Source organism: Condylura cristata, unplaced genomic scaffold (assembly GCF_000260355.1).
Source record: "Condylura cristata isolate star-nosed mole 26May11 unplaced genomic scaffold, ConCri1.0 scaffold00006, whole genome shotgun sequence".
NCBI lineage: Eukaryota > Metazoa > Chordata > Mammalia > Eulipotyphla > Talpidae > Condylura > Condylura cristata.
In genome coordinates this window covers 39,749,753-39,776,605 of record NW_004567107.1, presented here as the reverse complement: position 1 = coordinate 39,776,605, position 26,853 = coordinate 39,749,753, and the positions used below count along the sequence as shown (strand labels likewise).

At 40.4% G+C, this 26,853-nt stretch overlaps 1 protein-coding gene across 3 annotated transcripts in view; it reads right to left on the bottom strand.

The window, feature by feature from the left end:
* Window positions 1-26,853, bottom strand: part of KANK1 (KN motif and ankyrin repeat domains 1) — a 185,229-nt gene that overhangs the window by 2,307 nt on the left and 156,069 nt on the right. For 2 of the 3 annotated variants that reach the window (XM_012721509.1, XM_004677622.2), the window contains exons 4-11: window positions 22,416-25,085; window positions 12,071-12,268; window positions 11,101-11,209; window positions 9,801-10,034; window positions 8,429-8,516; window positions 5,071-5,290; window positions 2,361-2,503; window positions 1,730-1,930 (exon numbers count right to left, since the gene is read on the bottom strand). In XM_012721509.1, the coding sequence (XP_012576963.1) occupies window positions 1,730-1,930; window positions 2,361-2,503; window positions 5,071-5,290; window positions 8,429-8,516; window positions 9,801-10,034; window positions 11,101-11,209; window positions 12,071-12,268; window positions 22,416-25,085 (3,863 nt within the window). The remainder of the gene's footprint in view (window positions 1-1,729; window positions 1,931-2,360; window positions 2,504-5,070; window positions 5,291-8,428; window positions 8,517-9,800; window positions 10,035-11,100; window positions 11,210-12,070; window positions 12,269-22,415; window positions 25,086-26,853) is intronic. The other variant, XM_012721510.1, reaches the window with a different exon arrangement.

Sequence of the window (26,853 nt, the reverse complement as noted above, 5' to 3'; positions counted from 1 at the left end):
AGGGAGGTGATCCTATAGCACTAAGCTTGAGTCAGAGCCAAGAGAGACGGGAACACAGGACAAGGTCTACTGGCAGAGGCAGTTCTGGAGCCTGTGAGCTCAGTTCCTGGGGAGGGTACTGGCCCTGAAGCCCTACCCTGTAGCAGTGCTATGAGTAACATCTATGTATAAACACTGAATCCTTTTTGCTTGTAAAAATATATCTTGGGGAAACTCCAAATAGGGGACAAAAAACATTTCTTGTAAATGCTTGCTCTCCTTAAAATGTAGGAATTTAGATGGGTATGAAGGAGGATCCATACAAAGAACTGAACAACTTATTTTGTATCTAGTTTTGAAATAAGAACTGTGCTCTGGTTGCTAGCAGCAGGAAATGTTTCATGTGCGCTTGAATCTTTCAATCCTTCCTCCCATTCTGAATATTGGGAGCTATTTTTATTTCCAGAGGCCAGCTGGATGCTCTCCTACTTCTTTAAGGAGAAGAAGTGGGCAACAGGTTGAGGTGATCAGAATTTCTGGAAGTGCGTCTATGGCCTCTCATTATTAAATAAATCTATAAACTGTTGTTCACTGAGGGAGAGTAGAAGTAAAAGCAAATAGAGAATAATACATGTGAAACACAAACTGTCCTGAGCAGACAAGCTGGATACTCTCTGTCTACTCTAGGGAAAGTTTAGGGAACCTAGACAGAGCAAGTACGATTCATGGATCCTTGGGAGGTCATTATCACTGGAAGCCTGTCAGTCCTTCCTGTCAGTAAATACCTGCATAGGTCTGCTCTGCCAGCTGGCTTGTGCCCCCAGGGGTCTAAACTTTAATGCAAAGGAGGATGTGTTCCCTCTAGCCCTCTAACTTAGTGTTCTGAGCTGAAGGGAGCTCTGGCCCATGTGTGTATGCAAGCACCACAGAGATTAATAAAAAACAAACAAACAAACAAACAACAACAAAAAAAACTTTCAAAAAGACAACCACTCCACCCTCTATGACCTTTGGCACAGTCATCACCCAAGCCTCCCCCCATCCCTTGCCAATCTGCATTCCTTCCCTTGGGCCAGCAGACTTCCAGAAGCAGCTTTCCTTAGAATGCTTCCCAGCCAGGGGGTTAGCATAGGATGGGGCCAACTTGGGAAATGGGAGAGGATCAGAGAATGACAGCAGTGAGAACACCCCAGCAGGAGTGAGAAGATGTGCTTCCAGAAACCTAGATAGTCTGGGTCCCCCAGCTGCTGAAACATTACAAGTAACTCATTGTGAGGGACCCTTGTGAAAGGCACCACTGTCCTCATTTCATTTGAAATGCTTCACTGTAATAACAATTGGTTTTAGTCACCCTGGTAGAAAACACTGGGGGAGCCCAGTGGATTGGACTGTCATTGTCTCTTTTTGATGGACTTATCAGAAACTGACTACACTGAATCTAATTCTAAATTATATATCTATTCATTCCTTTTTAAATTCTGCTTTTCATATTCATCTATCACTTTCTTCCTTTAATGAATTTTTGAGTGGTATCTATTTTTCTGCCTTTGGCTCTAGTTAAGGGGAGTAACTGTAACTGTACACAGCAAACGCTACTAAGTAGGTCCACGAGGGAGGTGGCCTAGTTAGCAATACAAATTCCCAAGGAGAGTCAAGAAGGGCTGTTCTCTCGCCCTAGGCAGGCAGCACCCACAGGGCTCCCCCTGTGTCCCAGCAGAGTTGGTCAAGGAGCCCCAAGGAGAGTGCTTACATTGTCCTCCAGGTGGCCGTTGCAGCCTGGCTGGGCCAGTAGCAGCTTGACGATCTCCACGTGCCCGTGCTCGCTGGCACACATCAGGGCAGTGGAGCCCTCATCATCCTGGATGTTGACATCAGCCCCACAGGCCAGCAGGCCCTTCACCATATCTATGCGTCCATGACTGACTGCCAGCATGAGGGCTGTCTGTCCTGCCTGCATGAAGAAATGACAGTGGACTTCAGAAGAACACTGGGCTGGCAGGATGAAGGAAGGAGTACAGGGTATCTAGTGACGGGAAGGACCTAGGGCTAGGTGGCGGCAAACATGGAAAAACTAGCATCTTGTGAGCTAAGTGAGATCACAGAGTAATGGGTCAATTTTTTCCTTAGCTTGCAGGATCTGCCAGGAGCTGGAAAGCTCAGAAGGCTGGAAGTCACACTGTGAACACTGTGGACTAGGGCACTCTGGGCCTGGCATAAAGACACTATTATCTAGGGACAGTCAAGGAGCGGTGGTCACCCATCATGGGGTGGGGACAAGTAGGTGGACACACACAGGTCACACACACACATGTGGCAGTGGTACCTACCTGTGTGGTCAGAGCTCTGTTAGTGACCAGAAGCCCGGGAAGCAGCACACTCACCTGGCTGGCTTTGGCGTTCACATCCCCACAGCCGAAGAGTTCCTCTACAACCCGCATGTCCTTCTCTGCTTCCACAGCAGCCAGGGCAGCCAGCATGATGGGGGTATACCCTGCCTTGTTCTGGTGATCTACGTTACACACATCTGCAAAAACATGGGTCTCTTAGTGGGGAGTCATCTCCTGAGAGCGGCAGATGTGCTCGTGAGTGATGGACTGAAGGCACAGCATTTGGTTTGGAAGAGCCCAAAGGAACGGCCTCCAGTGGTCTAAGACCCAGAGTGACTCGGAAGGACAGGTGAAGATGTTTTCATCCCAAATAATTTTTTTTCTCTTTTAAGAAGCCAGGAGCAATAGTGAACTTCCATAGCATGTCCTGTTTGCAACTGGTAGTTGGACTGCAGTAGCCTGGAGGTCTGTGAGGTTGTTCTAAGTAATGGTTGTTTTGAAGAATAAATGATAATGTGGGATCTAGACATTAAGTGGTGTTTACGAAATCACTATTTTAGAGTAAAGAAGACAGTGAGAGCTACAAATGAAAAGAGGATTTGTAAAGGTCTGTGTAAGGAACACTGAATGGAGCAGCCCACTTACAACTGTGGCTTATTCTTAGACCCTGAGTTTATTGCTCTGACTTGTTTGGGACCCTCAGAGTACAATCACAGAATATTCCAATCACAGAATACCTAATTCTAGGGTCCATGACATGATAGCAAATGCAGCAAGTTCTCAAATAAACTGAGGGTACTAATAAACCCAACAGACTGGACTTTTTCTAGTTCTGTAATTTTTTTTTTTAAAGATTTATTATTTATTCATACAGAACTGGGTCGCAAGTCAGAGGTGCAGGGGTAGAGAGCAGAGCAGGCAGATCTGCGAAGTACACTGCTGAGGGGAGCAGCGGGCAGGTCAGGAGAAGAAGTCTGCTGCGCCATGTGAGTTAGCTCTGAGGCCTCGGGAAGTGAATGTGCACTGAGGTGGCTTCCGCCAGCTTGCAGTGCTGCTTCTTAATCAGCTGCGCTGCCACGGAGGGCCCCCATCTTGTAATTCTTAAGGAGCCTTCAAGGAGCTAACATCCTCTAGACAGCTTTAAATTCCTTCAGCACTTTCTATTAAAATGAAAGGAATGGAGAGTGCTGGAAAGCAGCTTTTATATGTGAGCAAATATACTTAATATGTTTAGGATGTTTCTATCATAAGCAGTGAGAAGTGGAAGTACCAGAAAAACTTTCCTTGGGATCTAAAACAGCAGCATACTAGGGACATTATGGCATCTAAACAGCCATAGTTTCTAATGTAGAAAAGGACAAAGAAAAGAAAAGTCTGTGTGGTGAAGGGCGTGCGCAGATATGCTCAGTGAAGCTCCTGTGTATCTGTGCCGTCCAAAGCATTAAAGATTCACAAACATTTTATGGAGTCACCATCTCAAGAGCAGTAAAAAGCTAAGTTAATCCAGGGAAGTTATTAACGAAAGCTAACTAAACAATGCAATTAAAATCATTAAATTTACCATTATTATCTTTCCAATAAAGAATTTTAAATGGTAAATTGTTATTTTATGAATAATCCTGAAATCTCATTTTTAAGTGTCCTGGATATTATCCACATTTTTGTTTAAACAATAACTTGGGCTGACAATATCACCAGTTCTATTTATAGTCTGGAAATTCTGAAGGGAAAGTAGCTTATAATTCCTTCCTATAAGATAGAAGCAGTTTTATCCTAACATGTCCCCTGGGGCCAAGCAAACTTAGATACGAAAAAAAGTTAAATCTGCTTGGTTGCCTGTCTGCATTAATCACATATCCCTGATCAATAGAAAGTAACAGCCAGTTAGGTCAAGAAGCAGCTTGGGAAAACCAGATTGCATGTTTTTAGTCAGATTTTCACATTGCATGTACTCGCCTTAATGAGATGTGTCCTGTGAATTTTATCAATCACATACTACAAGTAAAAGTTTCTATTAAAAAAAAAAAAGAAGTGATTTGGAGATGATATGTTCTACTAGACTGCTCCATTTGAACAAACAGTTGAAAGTTTATTATTTCTCAACAGGCATCTTCCCACTCTCTCACTACATGTTTAATAAATGTATTGATTATATTCTGGGATGGCAAGAACAGGGATGGCAATAAACAAGGATTTTCAGGATTCTCATTACAGCACTCTAGATATAAGACTACCACTTTCTGTACTCTATGCTATTTTTTCAAAATACAGAGTGCATTTTGGCTGAAGTGGTGGGGATTTTGCTTAATCTCCTTCTTGACTAACTGTACGCTTTTGCAGGACAGTTAGATGGGGGTCATGGAGCAAGAACAAGTGAAGCAGCCCACAAACACCAAAGCTGTGACTGTGACCCCAAAAGCAGCGTTAGTCTCCTGACCATGAACCTGCCAAGCCTGTGTGACTCAGCTTAACAGAGGAACATGAGTCATGTTTATTACTAGGGATACACCTCACTTGAATGCAGCTGAACTGTAGAAAAAATATCTTTTAAATCTCCTTTCAAAACAGATCTGGGATCTGTGTCACCCAGTTTTGTTTAAATGGCAAGCCTCTCATGAATGACTCAAGAATGATTTTCTTGCCACTTCATGTTGAAAAGCAATGAAAGGATTTTAGGAGGGTCACAGAATTGAGGCACTGATCAGTCAGCTTCTCTAAGATGATTCACACCCAAGTGAGAGAAGAGACCAGAGAGTCAATGTACCAGCATCCAAGAGCAGCTTCACAATCTCAAAGTTGGAATGGGACACGCTGTAATGAAGGGCCGTGTTGCCGTTGCCATCAGCCATGTTGATGATGTGACGGAGCACGTCTGGAGAGATGGCCTCAAAAGCAGCAATGTAATCCCCCACCATGGCTGGCACAGCTGACTTCTGACTCGACACGCGGAACCACTCATGCTGGAGGGTGTTCAGACAGAACCTCTGCCAAACACAGAGGGAACAGCCATTAGTTCTTCTATTTATAGACCTTCCTAAGACCTATCTGGAAACCCAAGATAACCAGGCCTTTTATAGTCAAAGTATATGCAGTTAGAATTTGCCCTCAAAAACAACGAAAGAAACCCAGAGCCCTAAGAGAAGCCTCAAATTCCAAACTGGGACAGCCATATACATACTCTAACTTCTATACAAGAGGCCACAGAGAACTGAGTAAGAGCCATGCCACAGAGGATCAGATTCTGGCTCTACTATTTATTAAGGAAGATGCTCAGATTTGGTTTCCTCATGTGCAAAATGAGAATTAAAAAAAAAAACTCTGTCCTTCAGTGTTTTTACTGAGTAAATGGGGCAATACATGTAAAACACTAAGGTCTGTCTTCATTCATTATTGAATTATTAATATTAGATAATTTTGCTAGTCTTGCAAATAACTTCCATAGTAATCACTACAGGAAAAATTACTTAGCCCATACTTAATTATGCTGTTTGTTTCCTATCTGGACTAACCTCAACTTCTTCAACATCTCCACAGTACAGGGAAATCCCAAGTATGCAGCCACTTCAATCGCAGAAACAAATATTCAGCTATGAAAGGGGAAGAAAGAGTAGATCTGGACCAGATTATAATCCTCATTGGGATCATTTGCATCTAATTATCAGTCCCACTTGCCTGACCTAAGGCCGTGGATACATGAATATGGCATGAGTGTTGTGGCCGATCAAGTTGTTCTTGGACCACATGATGTTCAACATGGACCAGGCAGAGTCAGTGGTAGTGATGGGGACAGATACAATACTTTGGCCCTCTTCTGTGTGCTTACCATTCATTTGTGCTTTGTTAAGAAGTTAAAAAAATATCAAAGAAAGATGGACTGCTTATGTCAAAAGCCTCAAGAAGAGGACAAGAAGCCCTCTTTCTAAACACAAGGTAGAGGTAGAACAGCAAAGTGTTTGTCTTTTATGTAGTGACGATTCTGTAGTGATGACTCAGGTTTAGCCTTGATGAGAACAGTCCTGATCAGGAAAGAGTTCATCTAATTTTTTTTTTCTTTTTTCTACTCACTCTTTTACACTTTCACAATTCTATTTCTATTTCACAAGAAAGAAGGGACATTATGTTACCTGGGTGCCCTCACTTTGTCACTGCTAAAAACATCCACTCACACTGATACTGTGATCACTGACATTTCTACTACCTGTCACAGCACTATGACTTCAATACGACTTCACTGAATTCACTTAACAAAACACACACTAATTATGAAAGATGTGTCTGAACACACATTTGGGGCTGCAGAAATCTAAAGCCCTCCCTGGAGACCACCACAGAGCCTACTATTTTGAGAATAAAAGTGTAATACTGACTATAAGATCTGGGGCCCTAAAGCATCTGTTTTAAGTTTAGGTTAAGCCTAGTGGGAAATATTAAAATTTCAGTGACATTTTATGGTTTTACTATTGACCAAGGTACAGATAGGCATATACTTTTAGAGTGATGGAGAAAAACATGTAGTTCTATGTCCCTCCCTGGCCATGTACTTTATTTAGCATTTCCTTCTGTAAACATTAACTGCCACACTCCCTTTTCTGCACACTAACTGAATGTCAAGACTCAGTTGGATCTGATGAATTTTAGTTTCCATAGTAACATAAACAAATATGAAAGCTTTTCATGATTCAAAAAAAGATGCCATGTAACCATGTAATAAGGGAATACATTTTAGATAGGATAAGTAAAATGTGTACTCAAGAAAGGTATAGCTTAGCCACAGCACTAATATGCCACTCTAAAAAGACCAGTCGTCTTTAAGGTCCTGAGGTAAAGAAACAGCCAGAACAGAGTGGTACAGTAGACATGTGCAGGCACAGCATGAAGGCTGCTTCCCCCTGTGCAGCAGTTTGTATTTGTTGTGTAAGAGGAAGACTATTTGTCTTTCCAGGCTTAGATAATTTCTCCTATCCCTTTAAACCTAATATTTTAATTTTATAACTCTAACTGTGTGAGCCTTTGCCATCAATTTTCTCACCAGCTGCCAACTTATTTAGCATAAAATGCAATTTAAATCTACTACTAACATGCAAAAATTCAAAAGCACATTCATATCTAAATGAATATGAAGGGACCTCCCTGGTGGCTCAAGGGGTTACAGTGCACCACTATGAAGCTCTCTCCAGCCCCTGAAGCACAAATTCTACCTCCAGCTAGGAAGTTGATCCACAGGTCACATCAGACTTCACCTGTCTCTCCTGCTGCTCCTCTCAGCAGTGTATTTCAGTAGATCTATTCTGTTCCCCATCTGTCTCTGGTGACTCCTCTCACCCCCTGCATCTCTGGCCTGTATCCCAGCTCTTGTATGCATAGATAAATCTTTTTTTAAAAAAGGAATTTGAGAAGCTGCATTCTCTCACCTCACTTAAGCTAAAGCTAGTCCAGTGAAAGAAGTCTGACTTGTGCAAGGAGTTGCTCATCAAAACTTTAATGTATGATGTCATCTAGGCCATGGCATCAGATGTAAAACTGCCAGAGAACTATCTACCTGTTCTACGTTGTGCCAGTCAGGCTAAGGCCCACATCCACTTCTATGTTGTTTGTTTCTGAAGCTCCCAAACTGCAAGAAGATGACAAGTGCAGCTATTTCTATGTTTAAAAATAGTGGCTGCCTGCACTCCACATGAGAACAAAACATGCAGTTTCATAACTGACAGGAATGCCAACCTCAGCCCAGATAGCTTTCCTTTAAAAACATATGTTAATTTAAAAAAAAAAAGTTGGAATTCTGCTCCCTGGATCACAAGGCTTTGTGAGCAGAAGTAGAACATGTTGAAAGAATGACTGCAATTAATCTCCCGTTCTGCAAATCGATGCCTCACAGATGCTCCAGCACCGAGAAAAGTACAGGGTGGGGCAAGAACATCTGAAGTTGGGTCAGAGGGAAATGTTTGTTCAGTGTGATCTGGGGAGCAGTGGCACGATGCTCACAAGGCCCACACATGCTAGGAATAGTTTTGGGGGTGGGGCGGGACAGAACACGCAGGCAACAACAGCTCATGGCACATAGTTGAATGGTGACCACTGGGGACTTTGTAAAGATGGGGAGAATGTCTGTAGGTCAGACTCACCATATCTTTGCTGGTCAAAGCTTTGGGGTCATTTATGTTATTTTTTAGTAAGTTGCATGCAGATAGCATCTTCTCACTTAATTCATACCTAAAAGGGTAAAAGATAAAAGAATTAATGATTGATTAGAAAAGGGAAGGTATTTTTTATCTCAAACTCTGTGATCATTTAAGTCAAGATGCCCCAAGCTGGCCAAGGCTGTTGTAAAGTGCTCCATGGTGACCAGGTGTCCCTGGGTCGGAGGACCAAAGTGTCATACAAAAAGAACTCAAGGTCTTTCACTGGGCTTTGGCCTTTATGATATGGAATAACATTTGGAGATTTTTCACAGGTTCTGTTCTAAGTTCTTAATAACAGTTTACTTTCACAGGGTTGAAGAAACTGGAATGATCACATATCCATTGTGCTGACCAGTTAACCACATATCTGAACTTGAATCTGGTGGCTCTGAAGTGGTTGTTTAACCCACGAGGAAATATAAATTTAAAAATCAGAAGACTTATGGAAAATATATGGCAATAAAGCTGTTGAAAAACAATGACAAGACAGTGAATCATTTGAAAATATGTGGAGATATAAACTAAAAACACCTTGTATTAATACAGTTAAATTTTCATTTACAAAATTAAAGAGGTAAGTTTTCTGAAATATTATTACTTATACTTTACATTGTAAGAAAGCATAATGAATTTTTTATCTATTCTACTGTTTGCTAAGCACTGATTCCATATTTACTAGTATACAGTCTTTAAAATCACTGTTTTTAGTTACTTTTTCAAGCCAGCCATAGTGTTTGATTTTTATTTCAGCCACTATTTATAATCCACTATTTATAATAATTTCAACTGCTCAAAGAGTAACAGAATTTAGACATGTAATGATTACGTCATTTTTATAGTAAATGTGATCTTTGAAGTAAAAAAATGGTTCCACTCACATACAATGTTTCTCTTGAAATAATTGGCTAATGATGAAATCTGGAACTTTAGAAGAAAATGTCCTAGTCACAAAAATTTTTAATGTGAGGTGTTATGTTCAAATAATGGTATCTTCAGTGGTGCTTAACAGTTCTATGAATGGTGTCTCCACATATAAAACTAGGTAACAGATATTTAACAAAAACAAAATGATGAGATATCAAAACATTCTCTTTGCTGTCCTAACAGATAAAGGAACTATCACCTTCTGTTCTGGTATTTATTAGTATCACAAGATGCACCTACCTCAGAGGAACAGATAATGTTATGTTGTCCTTTGGTGATTGGAGAGACCAAACAATTAGACAAAATTGCAAAATGCCCTAAACGGAGATTCTACTGCCAAAGTACATTAAATGCAGGAGGGGTTAAGGGAGGAAAGGGGAATGTACCACACCTCTCTCTGATTTCCACCTTCTCAGGTTCACATTCTTGAACCTGCATTTCATCTTCCACCTGGGAGGACTTGAAACTTTCAATATTAATTGCATGGTGCCCTTCTGCCATTTCTTCATCCTCCTCTTCCTCCTCCTCTTCCTCAGGAGGATACTCAGTGACATCACATTCGTCATCTGACTCGGAAGAAGAACTTTCATCTGAGCTGGAATCATCACTTGAAGTAGTTTCATACCTAGGTGGCAATTGGGATTTCAGGAGATGCAAGGTGTGCCCATAAAGACCCAGTGATAGAAATTTCTACAAAGGGAAGGCTGCTGACTTCAGAAACTTCACCAATGGTTGTACACTCTGAACATGGATGTTCAAAGTAAGGACTATTCAAATGTCTGGTAGTTCTCAGTGGATTCTGACCTCAGTTGCCAACTGGTATCATACACTACTTAGCATAAATCAAGAGGTAATGGAATTTATGGAAATGAGGTCTGCAACGGTTCCTTTTTTCTTTTATTCTTCCTATTTCGTCCCATTAATTCTCTGCGTATCAAGGTAACCAAATTATTTAACTAGCCAGTAGTCATTTGGTTACAAGTCCTCTAAGAACTCCAGGGCCACGTCATCTAATACAGTTATAAAGCTTTGGAAAACAAGCATTTTTCAAATGGAATACTTCACTATATAAATATTTCAACTAATTCTGTACAATTGTTTTCTTCTTCAGGCCATATGTTCATTAACGATCAATTAATCATTTTGATTCATATTTACTAGGGTCAACTGGAAGAGAGGGCATAAACAACAAGCTTATAGTCTGTTTAGAAAGTACAGAACTGATGGCATGGCTAGGTTATGTTTCTGGTGAAAGGCCTAACCATGTATTGTGAACATGGAGAGCTAAGCAAAGCAACCCATTTTGGAGGTGTGGATCACTATCACTGGCCTCTGGAGTGATGTGCTCCATCTTTTTCTGCTTGCTTTTGAATTCTAACATAGGTAAGTACAAGTTGTCCAACAGTGCAGGGAACCTGCTGCCCACAGCTTTTGTCGAAGACTATCATTTTTTTTTTCAGCAGAGGTGAGAAGATGTAAATCGCTCAGCTTCATCAGGTATCCTTCAAAGAGTGACATATCCTTAGAGACAGCAAGAAGAGGATAGAGGAGAAGCCCAAATGCACCTGAGGAGGGAATCTTCCGTCACCAAGAGGAGGCAGCATCCTAGAGTAGGCACCTTTAAATAGGACTTAAGTAGGCGGGAGGCAAGAGACAGAACATGTAAAAACACGAGCACCATTTTTCCTTACCCGCCATTAATGCCAACAAACTGAAGGTTCTTTTTTGTTCCATTTGAATCTTTGTTACCATCTTTCTTCTTCATGATGGACTTCAGTGTACTTTCATTATTTGTACATACTGTGGAAAAGTGAATCAAGGGGATTAAAATTTACATAAATTAAATGAATAGGTAATCTTCATGTACAATGTTGTGTTTTCTTCCTTCATTCATGTAAAATTAAATGTTTATATGTAAGAAATATACACAAAATTCTTTAAATGGGACAAAAATCCATCTGTTCTTCCAGACAAAACAAAAGCAGTGACAACTAGCATTTGTGTCAGGCTTTATTGTTTATGAAATGATGTCATGTCTTATTTGATCCTCAAAAGCCAGTTAGACACTAAGATAGGGATTGTTATTACTCTTTTTCTTCGGCTGAGATAACCTGGAAAAAATTTGTTTTCCAGACTGTGAAGGCGTGGAATGCTATTTAAAATATTTCAAAATCCACAACATCAGATACATTTTCTTCAGGGCACTGCACAGCTCTCTTTAGTAATCTTTATTTTTTTTTTTAAAGATTTATTTATTTATGCACACAGAACTGGGGTACAGGCCAGAGGTGTGGGGAGGTGAGAGGATTTACCAGAGACAGAGTAGGGAGCAGAACAAGCAGATGTACTGAAGCACACTGCTGAGAGGAACAGTAGGTGGGTCAGGAGAAGTCTGCCACACCATGTGGGTCAGCTCCCTAGCTGGGAATCGAACTCGTGCTGCAGTAGCTTTGGAAAGTTTCACAGTACTGTGCTTTAACCCCTGTGCCACCAGGGAGGGACCTCTCTTTAGTAATCTTAATTCAATGTATTCTAGGCCTACCACCTAATGACAGAAATGTTCTTTCAGGTCAGTGCAGGAGGCATACAAGCCTTGCACTGAAATGTTTCAGTGCTGTTCCTAGAATCCTGCTGCTAAGGGCTGTGAGTGAGGAAAGTTACCATAGAGGCCAGAGGCTATCTGGTCATCAGTCAGGTTCACAGGGCTCAACGTGCTTTCCTGAGATGGGAGGGAATCCTGGCTGCAGACGGGCCTCCCTTCTATGGTCCCCAGCTCTGGTGCATGCTGGGATGTCTGGGCACTTGCTGGTCTTCCAGACTGAAGGCCTCCACACGTACAAGTACAGTCCATATTACTGCCTGTCAGAAAGAAGATGGGTGGAGAAGTGTGTGATGCTAGGATAAAAGGGGCTAAAATTTGTTTTTTAAGATTCTCACAACTCATCATTTTCTCAAGTGTTTTGCTCCCATGTTTTCTTTTGCGTAAATGGTACTACTACCTATGTGCCCCAAATTGAAACCCCCAGCTTTCTTTGACTATTTGTCTTTCGCTTTATTACCACATGGGATCTGCCAGGTCTCATCATTCTAACACCACAGTGCCTCTGTTCTCTGTTCAGGCTGCTGCCACCTCACCTCGTCTCTGGCCGCTGGTGCTGCCTCCAGATTGTTCCTCTCACTTCATCATCTCCCCTCTCCCTCACACCTTCCTGCAGAGTCATACTCCCACTCTACTCGAATCCTGTTTTTACTCTAGCAAAAACAAAATTCGAGAAAATCTAAAGAGCTTCCTATGCTCAGGAAAGTAGGTCACACACATAGCAGGTGCTACAGACACCTGCAGCCTGGCACCAATTATCTTACTTCACTTCACTTTCCAGTATACCTGTGGTCCTTCTTGGTCTGGGATCTGCTTCCTTGCAGATGCAACAACTGCCAGTTTAGAGAGCAGGGACATGATCCATATGCAAAATAGTAAATAAATTTTAAAAGGCAGATAGCATGTGTCAGAAAGAAACAGAGGAAGGAGGCTCTGGTATATTTATACAACAGACTTCTATATGGCCCTTAAAGATGTTGATGTTGGTGGACATAATATAGAAATATGAAAATAATGTATGGGTTTCAAAGGCTATAAAGAGTATAAAGAAAACAAACCTATTTTGGTAAATCGTTAACGTTTATATGTATACATGTTGCCTGTAAGGATATACAACAATCCATTCAATACTGCTTTCCTAAGGCTACAAAATTATGGGTTACTGTATTTTTTCTTCTTTGTGTCTCTATTTCCTAAATTATCTCTTGTAAACTTAAGTTGCTAATTTGAAAAAATGTAAATCTATCCACAATGTCATGTGATATGAATCTGACTACAATTTTCTCTCCTTTAAAATTTTGAAATCCCTTATATCCTTAGAAGAAAATAACTAAGTATTGAATGCATTTTGAGCAATCTGAAGAAAAAGAACTATGATCCATTCTAAAACTCTTCAAATTCCATTGATTATAAGAATCCATCTGGGATATTTGTAAAAATGTAGATTCTCAGAACCTTGCCCAGAAAATCATTCTGTGGGTCTGATAGAGAGACATTTCTAACCACCCCCACTGATTCAGTCAAAAGAGACTTTGATGCAGTGGCCCAGTTTGGAAACTACCAGTTTGAAACAATGACACTCTAATAAAAAGGGGTGTAGGGAGGCAAAATTTCCTAAATGAGACTTTACACAGCATTTAAATTTTAATTCTCATATATTCCAGCTAAGAATTCTGAAGGGTAGGGAGATTCAATAAATTGGCTGAGGCCACAGAGCAGGATTAGAGTCTACATTTCCTAATTCTGTGGACCTCTGTTCACTAAGCTCACACCTTTAGTTTGATGGGCCTTGGAAACTCCTCAGGTGATACGTTCATAAGTCTACCTCCTTCCTTAACACACAGAGATAATGCTGATTCAGTTCTCCAAATAATATTTATTAATCCCATGTTCTGATGTGTCTCCTTAATAGCAAATACAAAACATCTAAAGTGCCTCTGACTTACTTTCAACAAAGTAAACAAAATACTGTATTCTTCATTCCTTCTCTAACTCCATCCACAATTACTCTAAAAGCCTCAGTAATTAGTCTGAGAAACATTTTTCCGAGTCAAACACTTTCTAGAGAAACACTTTTACTAGGCATTTTCCTATTAAAGAACAAATGCATTAACAGTTTTTACTATTGATACCTTAAATATATACAAAAAGGGACAATAATACTGGTTTCATCCATCTACTTATACTAAATTATTTTGAAGCAAAGGCAGAGGTCCTATTACTGTCATCCATAAATATTTCAGTATGTATTATAAAATGAAGAACTCTTAAAATTATAATATTAAACTAAAAAAAAGTGTAATTATTTCTTAAGGTAATCACATGTTTGGGTCAGTATTAAAATTTCTCCAGTGGTCTCTTAACAATTATATAGTGTTTGAAGCAGAACCCCAGTCATATATTTTCACTGATTTAATTTGTAGGCTCTTTAACAGTTTTTAGAGATTTTTAAACTGAGGTATACTTTATATATAATTTTAAATGCAGAGGTTGATGAAGTTTGTAACTACTTTCCTAACTAAGATATAAAATATTTCTAACAACCTCTTTCCTCCAGTCTGCCCCCTTCAAGATTATCTCCCCAACTGGGGGCAACCACTCCTCACTGAAGGTTAGTTTTATAAAGTAGGACATTCAAAGCTTCTCCAATCAAGTTTCAGTGCTTCAAGACATATGAGGGCCCTTCCTTTTCAGTGTGGACAATTTCATCTTAAATAATCCAGAATTGTCTAAAGACTTAATCACCCCCATTTCTGTGTCATTCTTTACTGGACTATTCTAGAGACCTGGAATGTCAGTACCCTTTAAAAGTTGAATCCCATCCATACTGTTTTCAAGGCTTGCCCCAATTCTGTTTTCATAACAGCTATGATACCATTCCAAAAAGAACTTTTTCCTTCTTTGTCCGGGAGCACTTAGTATCTGGACCAATATATACTCTTCCTTGTGTGTGTGTGTGTGTGTGTGTGTGTGTGTGTGTTTTCCCCACTTTTGTCTCCTTCATTGGAACATAAGTTGCCTGGCCATTTTATTCTGTGGTGTCTCTTTCAGTGCTAAACAACATAAAATGTTAAACTAGTTGTTAAGCATTAAAATCAAAGGGAATCTGTCACCTTTATTTCCAGAAAATATATATATATTTTTATATTGTGTTGAAATACTGGCTGCTTTGGAAAAGCACCTAATAGTTGTGTGAAGTTAGTAAGATTCTCGCAGTTAGAGGGCACACCTGTGGTGACACAGACACCAGCCTCAGATTCTGAAGAACTACAGCTCTGTCAAGTGCAGCCTAGGAAAGGTGTTGCCATGGGCCAAAATAAAGTCACTCACAGACTGAAAGGACTAAACCCATTGAGTTTAGAATCATCTGAGCTGGGAGCAGAACTTTAAAAAAAATTCAACAGACTGTTTGCAGTGGGGTATATTACTATTTTTTAAAAGCTCATGTGCAGCTGGTGGTGGGGGGGCCACTTTGTTAAATGAACCAGAAGAAAACTTAACTGCTGAAAATAAGAAGTTAGACTTGCCTCTAGTATTAATCCATAAACTTGAACCATGTGAATTCTTAGGTGGTGCAGCTAATAGCCCTGGAACACTAATGGTAGACATCCATGACCAACGGTGAATGCTACCCAAACAATATGAGCACAGCAACATGGTGATCATAGGACACCTTCCGAATTCTGGCACTCTGGCCTAAATGACCAAAGTTCCCCCCAGGTGGCAAAGGTTTCTATAGGCACCACTGGGGAGTCAGCAAAGGTACAGAGGGGAGGGCTGAGGAAATGTGCAATGTCTTTGGTCAGTAACTCAAACTTATAATGACCATAAATGCCAATAAAGCATGAGCCTAATTTTAAGACTTGATCAGATTAGTGGTGAGTAAAAGTGTTCTTGAAAATAAGATAACCACAAAGTGTTCTTGAAAATAAGATAACTTTGGAAGCATAAATTCCAATTCTAAAGTACGCTTTGAATTTACATATGGATAATTATTTTTTAATTAAAAAATTTATTTGGGGGTTAGATTTTTGCTCTTCCATATGTGCATATATCTCACATGCCTTCCACCAAACCACCTTTGCCATTACCTCCTCTGCTTCCCTTCCCCAGCCCCTGTTCCCTACCTCCTTTGACTTAAGCAAAAACACTTCACAAAAACAGTTTTATGATACGGTAATTATATATATATATATATGGATAATTACACTAGTTAAACTATGGTGAAAAGTATTTAAGTTGAAAACTTTTGTAAATATTCTTTTGACTGCAGAAATGTTAAAACAAATTATTTTATAAGAAAAACAATTAAATGAAAAATGGAGCTAGAGGAATTTTTGAAGATCATTTTCTCCAGTTTCCTCTGTGACATGTATCCATCAGGACTGGGTATTAATTGCTACCAAAGTATTCCTAAATGTCAGAAATTTTACTTTAAAAACCATATTGAAACTGATTTTAATAGTTCTTTGTTCATATATTCCAACTCTTCTGGCACGTTAACCATATTTTTATTTTTTTTAAGGTTTATTTTATTTGTACATACAGAACTGGGGTACAGGCCAGAGGCTCAGGGGTGGTGAGAGGCTTCATTAGAGACAGAGTGGGGAGCAGAACAGGCAGATCTACGAAGTACACTGCTGAGGGGAGCAGTGGGCGGGCGGGGCAGGAGAGGTCTGCCACGCCATGTGGTCACCTCTGGGGCAGATGAGAATTGAACCCATGTGGAAGTGGCTTTAGCTTCTCAGTGCAGTGCTTTAACCCGCTGCGCCACCAGGGAGGGCCCCATATTTTTATTTTTAATGCCAGTGCTTTCTGAAAACCTAATTAAGCAGTGTGTGGTCAGTTAATTAACCATGTTATTGTGTTAAATGTTCAGCTAGTTAATCTGATTTTACTTTTAAAGAACATTTTCTCACTGCATGTAAGGAGTAGGTCTGAAAATTTTGATTTATTATGGAGGTCATTCAATCACTAAGGTATTAACTAACATTTCAAAGGAATTGGAAATAATTATTTTAGCTTTCCATGAGTATTTAAGCATGAATTCATCCTTTTCAGCATGAATTCATCCTTTTCAGCACAAATATTGGCTTTAGGGATAGATGATAGAGATAATTTATAAATAATCACCTTCTTTTTTGGTATATATTATTTTGAGGGGGAAAGTATGTAGCTTTGATGGTGGAGAAAGAAGGCTCACATCTAAGCAATCTCCTGAAAACCAACACATCAATGTAAATAGTCAACTTAAACTGGAGACAACAACCTCTAAGCCCAATTTAATATTTTCCTAGGAACAAACTGGTTAGGAATGTATCTAAAAGTGGGTACTCACTTTGAAACTAAAATGCTAGAGTGGATTAAATCAGATTCTTCCTCACTGCAACCTCACCCACATTTAATTACACACCATCCCAAGACTTGACCCAGAAAACCCTCATTGACAGACTATATTAACTATACTTGGGCTAAACAGATACGCTGTGTGTTCTTCCATTTACAGCCAAGGTCCTACTTTCCTCAGAAGGCTTGAATGTAGATGAACTCTGAGTACTTTCTATGTGAACATTATTTGATGGCTAATATGTACTGACATTTATCACTCATATTTCTGGTACACATGTCTTGGCTTCCCAACTGGAATGCAAATTTTTCTATTTTATAACTTTTTTTTGTTATAATAACACACTTTGCATACATACTTGACATTTAATGCACAGCTCTCAGTTGACCTCAGTAGGGAAAGAGGCTGAGAAGGCCAAATAAGATATGAATAACTTGCCTTTTGGAGAAGGATAAACAACTATAACCATTGTCCAATATCAATCACTACACTTGTCATTTTTGACTGAACATTTGAGAACCCAGAGCCATTTCAGTTCTCAAAAGCTAACACTGTCCATGCTTTAGCTGTAAATGAACTGTAGATCTTTGGAGCGTGCAGAGTATAAATGTCTAAGTAAACTAACATTGTTTTCCAGAATGCATATACATTTTACTAATGCCCATTTAAAATGACAACTTTCATTTTAAAATATTAAGCTTTTTAAACAGGAGTCAACGCAAAGACTAAGAAAGGAGAGGGATAGAATTCAAAATGTCTGTACAAAATTTTCAGTAGGGCTAAAGGGAAGTGTCTAACAGATGTCCCAGAGCTAGTGACTTCCATCTTTCTGCTGGTCAACTATCCCTGATTTGAGAACCTGATTAAATAATGTACTTTCTTTACAATTATTCTCTAATAAGAAACATTCTCGGGCTGTTTATTCCAATAGTAAATCCCTAAAATAGGTCCTGAATGTGCCTATTGGGTGGTAGTGGCTGATAGAAATGTATGCATTTTTTGGGAAAAGAAAAAGTTTCCCACTGAAATCTGATGGGTAGGCTGGTGAGTAAGTCTGCCAAAAGGTCTTTAAGCAAGAAAAATGTAATCTTCCCATCACACAGGAGGACATGGCAGCCCAGACCTTTCTCGTTAAAGTGATACTCCACATTCCAGGGAGGCAGCAAAGGAATTCAGCTCATCTGACTTCCAGGTCAGCAGGCCTTCCACTACACCACTGTATACCGCTAGATGCCAGTGGAAACATTTCATTTGGATTATTCTGGTGCTGTTGCAGGATTTATTAAAGAAAATTGTGATAAAAGTTGATAGTAGGACACAAGGACACATAGTACATTATTTCAATTTAGGAAACAGCTGAAAACAGCTTTTTGTAATGAAAAATTACATGTTTTTGCCTTGGCCCAATCTCTGTCTACAAAATTGGTTTCACAGTTATGGAAGTGACTACAAGTCCATAAACATTTTAACAATTCCAAGATAACTATGAAAGCAAATGTGGAAGCTGACTTAAAAAGCAGCTCTTTTGTCTGAAAGTGAGATGAATTTTGCTATAAACCTGTATCAAGCAGTTAAGTTTGTATTTCTCGGAGATAGTCATATGTTTTTAGATCATTTGTAGCTAGAAGTTATTTGTCTAGATTATTCTTTCACTTCTTCCCTCTCTCCAGAGGGAAAAAGACAAAAAAGAAATATTAACCCATGCCTCAAACCCAAACAATTCAATTGATTCAAAGGAAGAACATTTTTTCCCCTAAGTTTTCTATGAGAACAGAAATTTATTTCTTCCTAACTTTTTAATTCTGTGAAAGAAAATACTGACTGCTTTAAGTATTTTAAGGTACTTTATAGAATAATTTTGATCCCTAGCATATTCTACCGGTATCAAACTGTGATGTTTGTCTTTAAATCTGGAAAAATGTTTGCCATTTTATGTGAAAAGTTTACAGGCAGAATTCAAATTTGTGTGAGGGAAGTTTTCACAACTTGTGGTATGAATTTTTCACTTGTTACGAACATATAACTCCAGTTACAAATTCCAGTTACAAACATGTAACTCCAGTTACAAAGAAAGTGAATGAGAGAGGCAGGCATTATGATGCTGTTAAAATGATTCTCTTTCGCTTACAGAAAATGATACCGTTGCTTCTCACCCTTTTGCTAAGATCAAGTGCAGAAAAATGATACCATCAAACCTTCAACTCTAGGGAAACTGAAGGGAATTCTCTAGACTGGGCACAAATTAACTTAATTCAATCTAGACTTTCTTCTGAGCTTTGATGGACTCTGAATGACTCTAAAAATGTATTCTACCTACTTTGCTTTCTCTTTTTTATATGTATATTTCTCTATCTTTATAGAAACGTTGGAAAGGTGAAATAATTGAGGAGAAAGAAGTGACAGCCAGTTAGAATTACTTAATTCAAATTCTGAATTAAAAACAAAAGATCATTTGTACAATTTTTGTTTGGCAATTTTTTTTCCACCTTCATTTCCATTTTTGGAAGTACTAAAAACAACCATAGCAATGATGGCTATGATTTATTGAGTGTTTATACTCTCTGCTACAGACTATTTCAAATTCTTTATTCATATTAAAGTCACTAAATCTTCATTTCAACCCTGTGAGGAAACAAAGACAACTTGTCCTAGTGGCAGAGTAAGAATCTGAATCCAGATATCTGACTTAAGCATCCAATTTTAACAATTTCTTTAAAATAAAAACAGAGGGTTCACATAAATGATCATTTATATGTTCTTTCTAGTGAAACCCAAATTCCTTATTATATTATTTGGGGAAGAGAGTTTGAAGTGGAATTCTTTCCTATACTCTAGTTATGTCTTTTAGTACAGAAATGTACTCTAGACTCTATGTGAACAATATGGTATATTGTTAGGCAGTATTGTTAGGCAGTACACAGTAATCCACAGTATATTCTGACTCACTTTCACTCCTCACAGTTTATAGTTTTAATTCTCTGCCCATATAACAACATCAGATAACAAAATTTTAGTGTATAGGGCTGAGTTCTTACCCTAATTCCTTCTGCATTAGAACTCTGGAGGAAAATGCTTAAAATACAGATGTGATGTGAATTACAGAAATACTTAGAAGGTGTTCTTGCATGTTCTGAGAGAAGCTGTCACTTTGACCACATAAGTGCTATTAAAAATATTTATACTTTTGTTCATGAATGCTGTAGGTCTCCTGCATTTAGCTGATTAATTAGGTGTCCATTTGCAGGGTCAGATCTAAACAGTGATGTGTGGAATGTCAGCATAACTGGAAACAGACCAAAAACCACTCTAACCCAGCCAGACAAAACTTTCTCCCCTGTCTCCATGCTCAGAGTGTCAGGCAGATTACTCCAATGTTACAGCTGAATATTTTTGGCAAGAATGTGAAATAAAAAGCCCAATTTGGGGAAGACAGGGAAAGGCTGGCAGGAAAAAAGCTTTTATAATGATCCTCTGTGCCATCTGTGTCTGAAGGCATTTAAAAGAGCTTTATTTTGACTGCAACATCTGACATCATGACTTTTAAAAAGTAATGGAAAAAAGACTTACTAGTTTCTTAAGACTCTGCTTTGGTCCACATACCAAATGACTCCCCTGTACATTTATTAGATTTCCTTGATTCTAAAAGTAAAACCCCACACATCAGCTGTCACTATCACATTTATTTTTTCTTCTACAATAAACTATCTGTCCCACAGCACAGTTATTACAACCTAGGGAGGCATAAAAATAATCTATTTCAGTCAATTTTAATCACTGCCTTTTAAGGTTATAAAGAGAAAGAGGAAGAGTCTGAAATCTTATAGTTAAGATTATTGTACATTCACATAAAGTGAAATTCAAATAATTTGGGCCATTTACATTCATTTTACATGGAACATATGGTTAGAGAGGAGAGTATTATATTAGTAGCTTCCCAAATCTCAATCTCCAGTTTAGCAGGTTAACAAAAGACACTATACTCAACAAGCTACTAATACCACCACCAGGACAACAAAGGGTACTCTGTTCACTGCATGCGAGTGGTGAACACACTGCAGCCTCACAGGATGGGAGCCCTTCTCATTCTCACTTTACAAATGAAGTGTGAATAAGGGAAGCTTCTCCAGGTTACACTGGTTCATGAAAGTAAGAGAGTCAGGCATGATGGGACCCAATACATGGATGACATTATGAATGGTTAGAGACATAGGCAACTGATAAAAAGGTAAATTTTAGCAGGCCAACAGGGAAATAGCATGTCATAAAGTCTCCCAGGATAATATAAATATAAACAAAATAAGGGGTGAGTAGAAATCCCAATGAATAAAAAGAAAGAAAAATATAAGCACACATCAAAATGGACAGTGAAGAAGGGCTCCCTTTCTTTTGGAATTCTTGCTCAGGAGCCCTCATCAAAGATACCCTCCTGTATCACCACATCTCCACACCCTGGACCACCACAAACCACCATTTTCGTCACTGAATGTATCACATCTGACATGTCCTAGGTGTACTGTTTATTGTCTGTGCCCCAACTGGAATGTAATCACCATGAGGATTGAGACTATGCTTGGTTTTGTTCACTAACCTACCCTTGTTCACTAGCCTGTATCTAAGGCTTGAAACAGAGAGGGAATTCAATGTTGATTAATTCACTATTTGCTGAATTAATGAGTGAAGTCTCTCTTCTCTCATAAAAGTTTCAATTCAAAACATCTTATATTAGTATTTTAAAATCTTAATATTCAGGTTACTGTGGTTTCAAACAGTGTAGGAATTTTTTCAGGTCACCCTGTTTAAAAATGTGCAAATAACTGGAAAGCAAAGAATAAAGCACTGTATTAAACCAACAGCCTCTAGGGTAGCCAACACTAGTTTACTTTTCCTTCTTCTAGCCTCACACCTCAGCCAGAGGCTAAAAAAGCTACTAAAAGGCATCATCAGAGCTGCTTATAGATTTCCATTCTCAGTTTTGTTTTCTCCACAGTTCCAAAAAGTGTAGTTTAGAATCTGTACCTCCCATTCTTCCCCACCCCCAGGTCTCTCAAGAGGCCACCTACCTGTGAATTTACCCAGATTCATTTTCTGGAAGTCAGGGTTCCTCAGCTCTTCAGTGCTTGCAGATTTCATGACTGAGTTGATGGATGATAGGGTGCTGATGAGCTGTGAGTTGAGGGAGCCAATCTGTGAGTGAGGTTCCCCAAATGCTTCTGCCAGTTCACTATAGTTCTCAGCTAGCAGTGTTTGCTGTTCTGCAAGAAGCTTCTGGACACGTTCAATGTAGTGATCCAAGCCTGCCATCATTCCAGAAGGGGGTTGTGGCTGGGGGCTCTCCAACAATTCTCCTACAGGCTCATCTCCAACACCTACGCTCCTCCTGCTGGCCGTCAGCCCCACAGTTAACTGCGGAGGTCCACACCCTATGGTCCTCATCTTGAGACCAACCAGATAGTTGTCGTTAATATTGATCTGCCCCACACTTGACTCTTTGGTCTTCACAGCTGATGGCCTGTCAAAGTCGGAATTGCCCGAGAGCACAGTTCCAACCCCAATGGACCGAGTTTTGACAGAGGAGTTAACGTCCTTGACTCGACCTTCTCCTATAGCCACTGTTCGCATCTCCACAGTCTGGGTGGTGGTCTGCTTGTCTGAAGTGTTTAGGGAAGTGTTGGTGCAGGACTCTACTAGGGTGGCCGTCTCAGTGTTGGTGAACTGACTCACCTGTTCCAAAACTGTATTGGTGTGCTGGCTCTTGGTATGAGGTATGGCCATGACAGCAGCTTCTAGCTGGCCAGCAGCCTCTGTGTTCATGCTCCGGGAGATGCACTCTTTTGGAGAGCAGACCGTTACATCCACAGAACAATCTCCAGAACCAATTGATCGCACTTCTTTGAGATTGAGGTTGGTCTTAAGGAGTGTGAGGTCGTTCACAGACTCCTCCGTGTTGCTGCCTGTTTCGCAGACACTTATTTCCACACCCACATGCTTGTCACATGTCTCCACAGACCTCCCAGTACATCGGTCACGCATTTCTACCCTTTCCTTAACAATCCACCAACTCATAGGCAGTTCGGGTCCCACAACTTTATGATGACAATCTGGCCGGCAGGAGATGCCTATGCTATTTGTTTGCACGGAGGTCCCAACACATATGTCAGCCATATCCACATGATTGCCTGCCATCTGGTCCCTAGTGTGCACCACTGCCTCCACCATTTTGCTGAAAACAAGTGGCTGGGCCATGATGGCTTTGTCAATTTTTTTCCTGGATCCAGCAGCCTGCAGCTCTTGTTTGAGTTTAGTCATCTCACGGTCATGGGTAGTTTCTTTAAGCTGTACTTCTAGGCGATAGATTTTTTCTTTTAAGGCTTCTATGGTTTGCTGTTGCAGTTCAATTTCTTTGTCAGCTTCCGTAGTCACTCCAAGCATGGCCTCTGTCACACTGACCCCAGAATTCCTTGTCTCAGTGACTGTTCCCACAGCAGCATCCTTACAGGACTTGGAAGCCCTGTGGTACACAACAATGTCTTCCATGGCCTCATCACTACCCACGGCCACAGATCGACACCCTGGAGGCTGGCATTCCCCGTTCTCCCTGAGTTCTGGGGCAGCCTCATAGCTGCTGTCTTGGATCTTCTGCTCCAGGGCCTGCATGTCTGCTGTGAGCTGCCGGAACTCCTTTATCCTCTGTGTACTCTGCTCTACACTCTCCATCTCTTCTTCCTCATAGTCAATGTATAACTCTCCACCACTTCTCCGGACCCTGGAGAGCTGTTCCAGCTGGGATGCATTCCCAGCACTATAAGACCGTTTCCTCACACCACAGACATCGTTCTGGGATGTAGCCCTTTGGTTTTTCAACTGTGAAGCCAACTGCCTTTTTTCTTCTTGCAAGACAGAGATCTTTACCTGGAGCACAGGGATGGTCCGCACCTGCTCCTCAAGCTCCTTCAGTCGTTTCAGGGCAATAGCCATCTGCTCACGGATGTGCTGCAGGTGCATGGGGCTCACGTTGGTCACTGGAGTGGAGATTCCTGAGCTCAGGGGACTGTGGCGGATGGAGCTGCCCATGGAGGAAGTGGTGGCAGCAGCTGGGGCATAGCCACTGTAATCCCCGTTGCCTTGGTATCCATTCTGGAGCTGATGCATGACAGGATTTTGGTTTCCAGAACTCATAAAGGAGGAGAGAGAGCTCGTGGAGCCCATGCCTCCAAAACTGGCCAGTCTGGGCCTTCGGAACTCACACGGTGTCATCTGCATGGTGACTCTCTCCTGTTCCAGCCTTCTCCGGGTTTCCATCAGTGTCTTGATGACATGAGGGTTGTGCTTTGGGAGTTGGGGTGAGGGTGGTGGTAGCTGGCGACTTTCTGGGATAGTAAGAAAAGTAGGTGAGATCTCCCGAGGGGCAAGTGGCCTTTGGATTGGAGTTGATGTAACTTGGCTTCTGGCTAGGAGGAAACTGGGGCACTGCTTGTCATCGCTGTTGGAGGATGCGAGGGATTCAGTGGAAGTCCACACACCTTGCTGGCCAGCTGTGGCTCTGGTTTCTGAGCATGGCGCAGATGGTTTCCTCTTCTTCTGGATATTCAACTTCTTAATGGTGTTTCCTTTCTGTATGTCATCCACGTATTTGAGGAAATCTAAGTCTAGCTGATAACCATAGGGGGTCTCCACAAAATAAGGATCTTTCTGTTCCTTGTGGTCTCCATTTAGAAAATCGTCTGTTTTTCCTAGAGGAAGACAGAGAATGATGAGAGCATTATAATGTCAAGTAATACGCATAAAGACAAACACTAACATTTGTGTAGCTGGTAACATTGTGTAGCTAACATTGTGGAAGCTGGTATGATTTAAGAGTTGAAAGACTTATGTTCTAATCTGGCTCTACACCGTAACAGCTGGGTAAGTAAATTTATGAATCTCTCAAAACTTCTGTATCCCTAGGGAGTAAAAATGGAAATACAGCAATTAACTCATACATTGTTAAAAGAATGCACTGAGATAATGAATTTAAAGGGTCAAACACTTGGTAAGTCTTTACTAAGTATTTTTTTTTTGTTTTTAAGGAATGCATTAAAAAGACTTGAAAGCATTTTCAAATAAAGTGTGAGGCACATAAAGCTAAAAGACTTAGAATAACGGGACAAGTCAGTGCAGATCCAGTTAGCATGGGACTTACGTTCTCTCACCTTTATTGCTCTCTGAATACCGCGAGGCCTTTCTAACTGTTGTCCTAATGCACCCCAAGACCTAACTACCTTCACAAGATCACTTTCCTTGCTTGGGAAGCTGGCGCACAGGGGAGGCTAAATGATTAACTCCAGCAGCATGGATGCAAGGGCACTGTCAGAGGACACCATACAACTCTATTTTGTGCCTTCTCATTTAAAACCAAAGCCAACTTCTGTCCTGACCAAAGTTTTCTCCACTTTGAGTTCTTTTGGACAAAAGCAGAAGTCAAGGTATCCAGAGAATACCTTGTTTTGTATTTGTGTGTATACAAAAAGATGCAGAGGAGAAGGAAAGGCCAAACCTATATTACAAACAGTGGGTCATGTGGCATTCAGTAAATGTTACTTCTGCCTAAACCAAACATTTAGAAAAGGAAACACAAGAGTCTTTCAAGGCACAGACTTTGCTGCTGACATGACCTATGCATTTCAAATTGAAAAGCAAGGCCATTTTTGTTTGTTTAAATTGTAGGATTAAGTAATGTGTTTTTCTATAGTCATAATAATGAACCTGCCTTTTTTAGGGCCATGGAAAGGACCCACAGGCAATGAGTGAAAATGCAAACCATCTGTACTCGCTACCCTTCTCCTGGGTATAAAAATCCAAACCTGATGGCTGTCAAGGTCCAAGCACTTCCAGCAATTTGTGTTGCCTGTCTGCCTGCCCTCACCAGTACCAACATGCGGAGCATTTACACCTAGTGGTGTCAAACTCTGAATAAAACTTTTCCCTCCACTTTGACCCCTTTCTTCTAAAAAGTTGGCAAGAACAGAATAAAAAGAAGACTGCCAAGACGACTGAAAAGGCTATGTACTCTTTGTGTCCTAATTTAAAAACAATATTAAATTGTTTAAACTGTTTAGAGTTAAGAAACTAGTTAAGGCTTCTAAGTTCTAAAACATGTGGAAAAGAATTCTATTTGCAAGAGGTTCTCCGAGACCATCATTTGCTAGCTCAAGCCAGATGGAGCTGATGAAGGAGGCCTGTGTCAGGAAACTGCTCCTGTTAATATCAGAATTTGTCTTTTCTTTCTTTTCCTCTTTCTTTCCTTTTTAAGTACACAGGGACAACGCGCTCACTCAAAATATGCGGCCGGACCTGTTCCCAGCGCTGTCTGAAATTCCATAGGCAAAGAGAAACTGCAGGCCCGGGTGTCAGACAGGCAGACAGATCTCACCCACATGGGCTGATTCTAAAGCCCGCGATTCTAAATCCGGCGGTGCTAGAGCCCGCGGGGTCGCCGGAGCGGCGCGGCGCCGCCCGGCC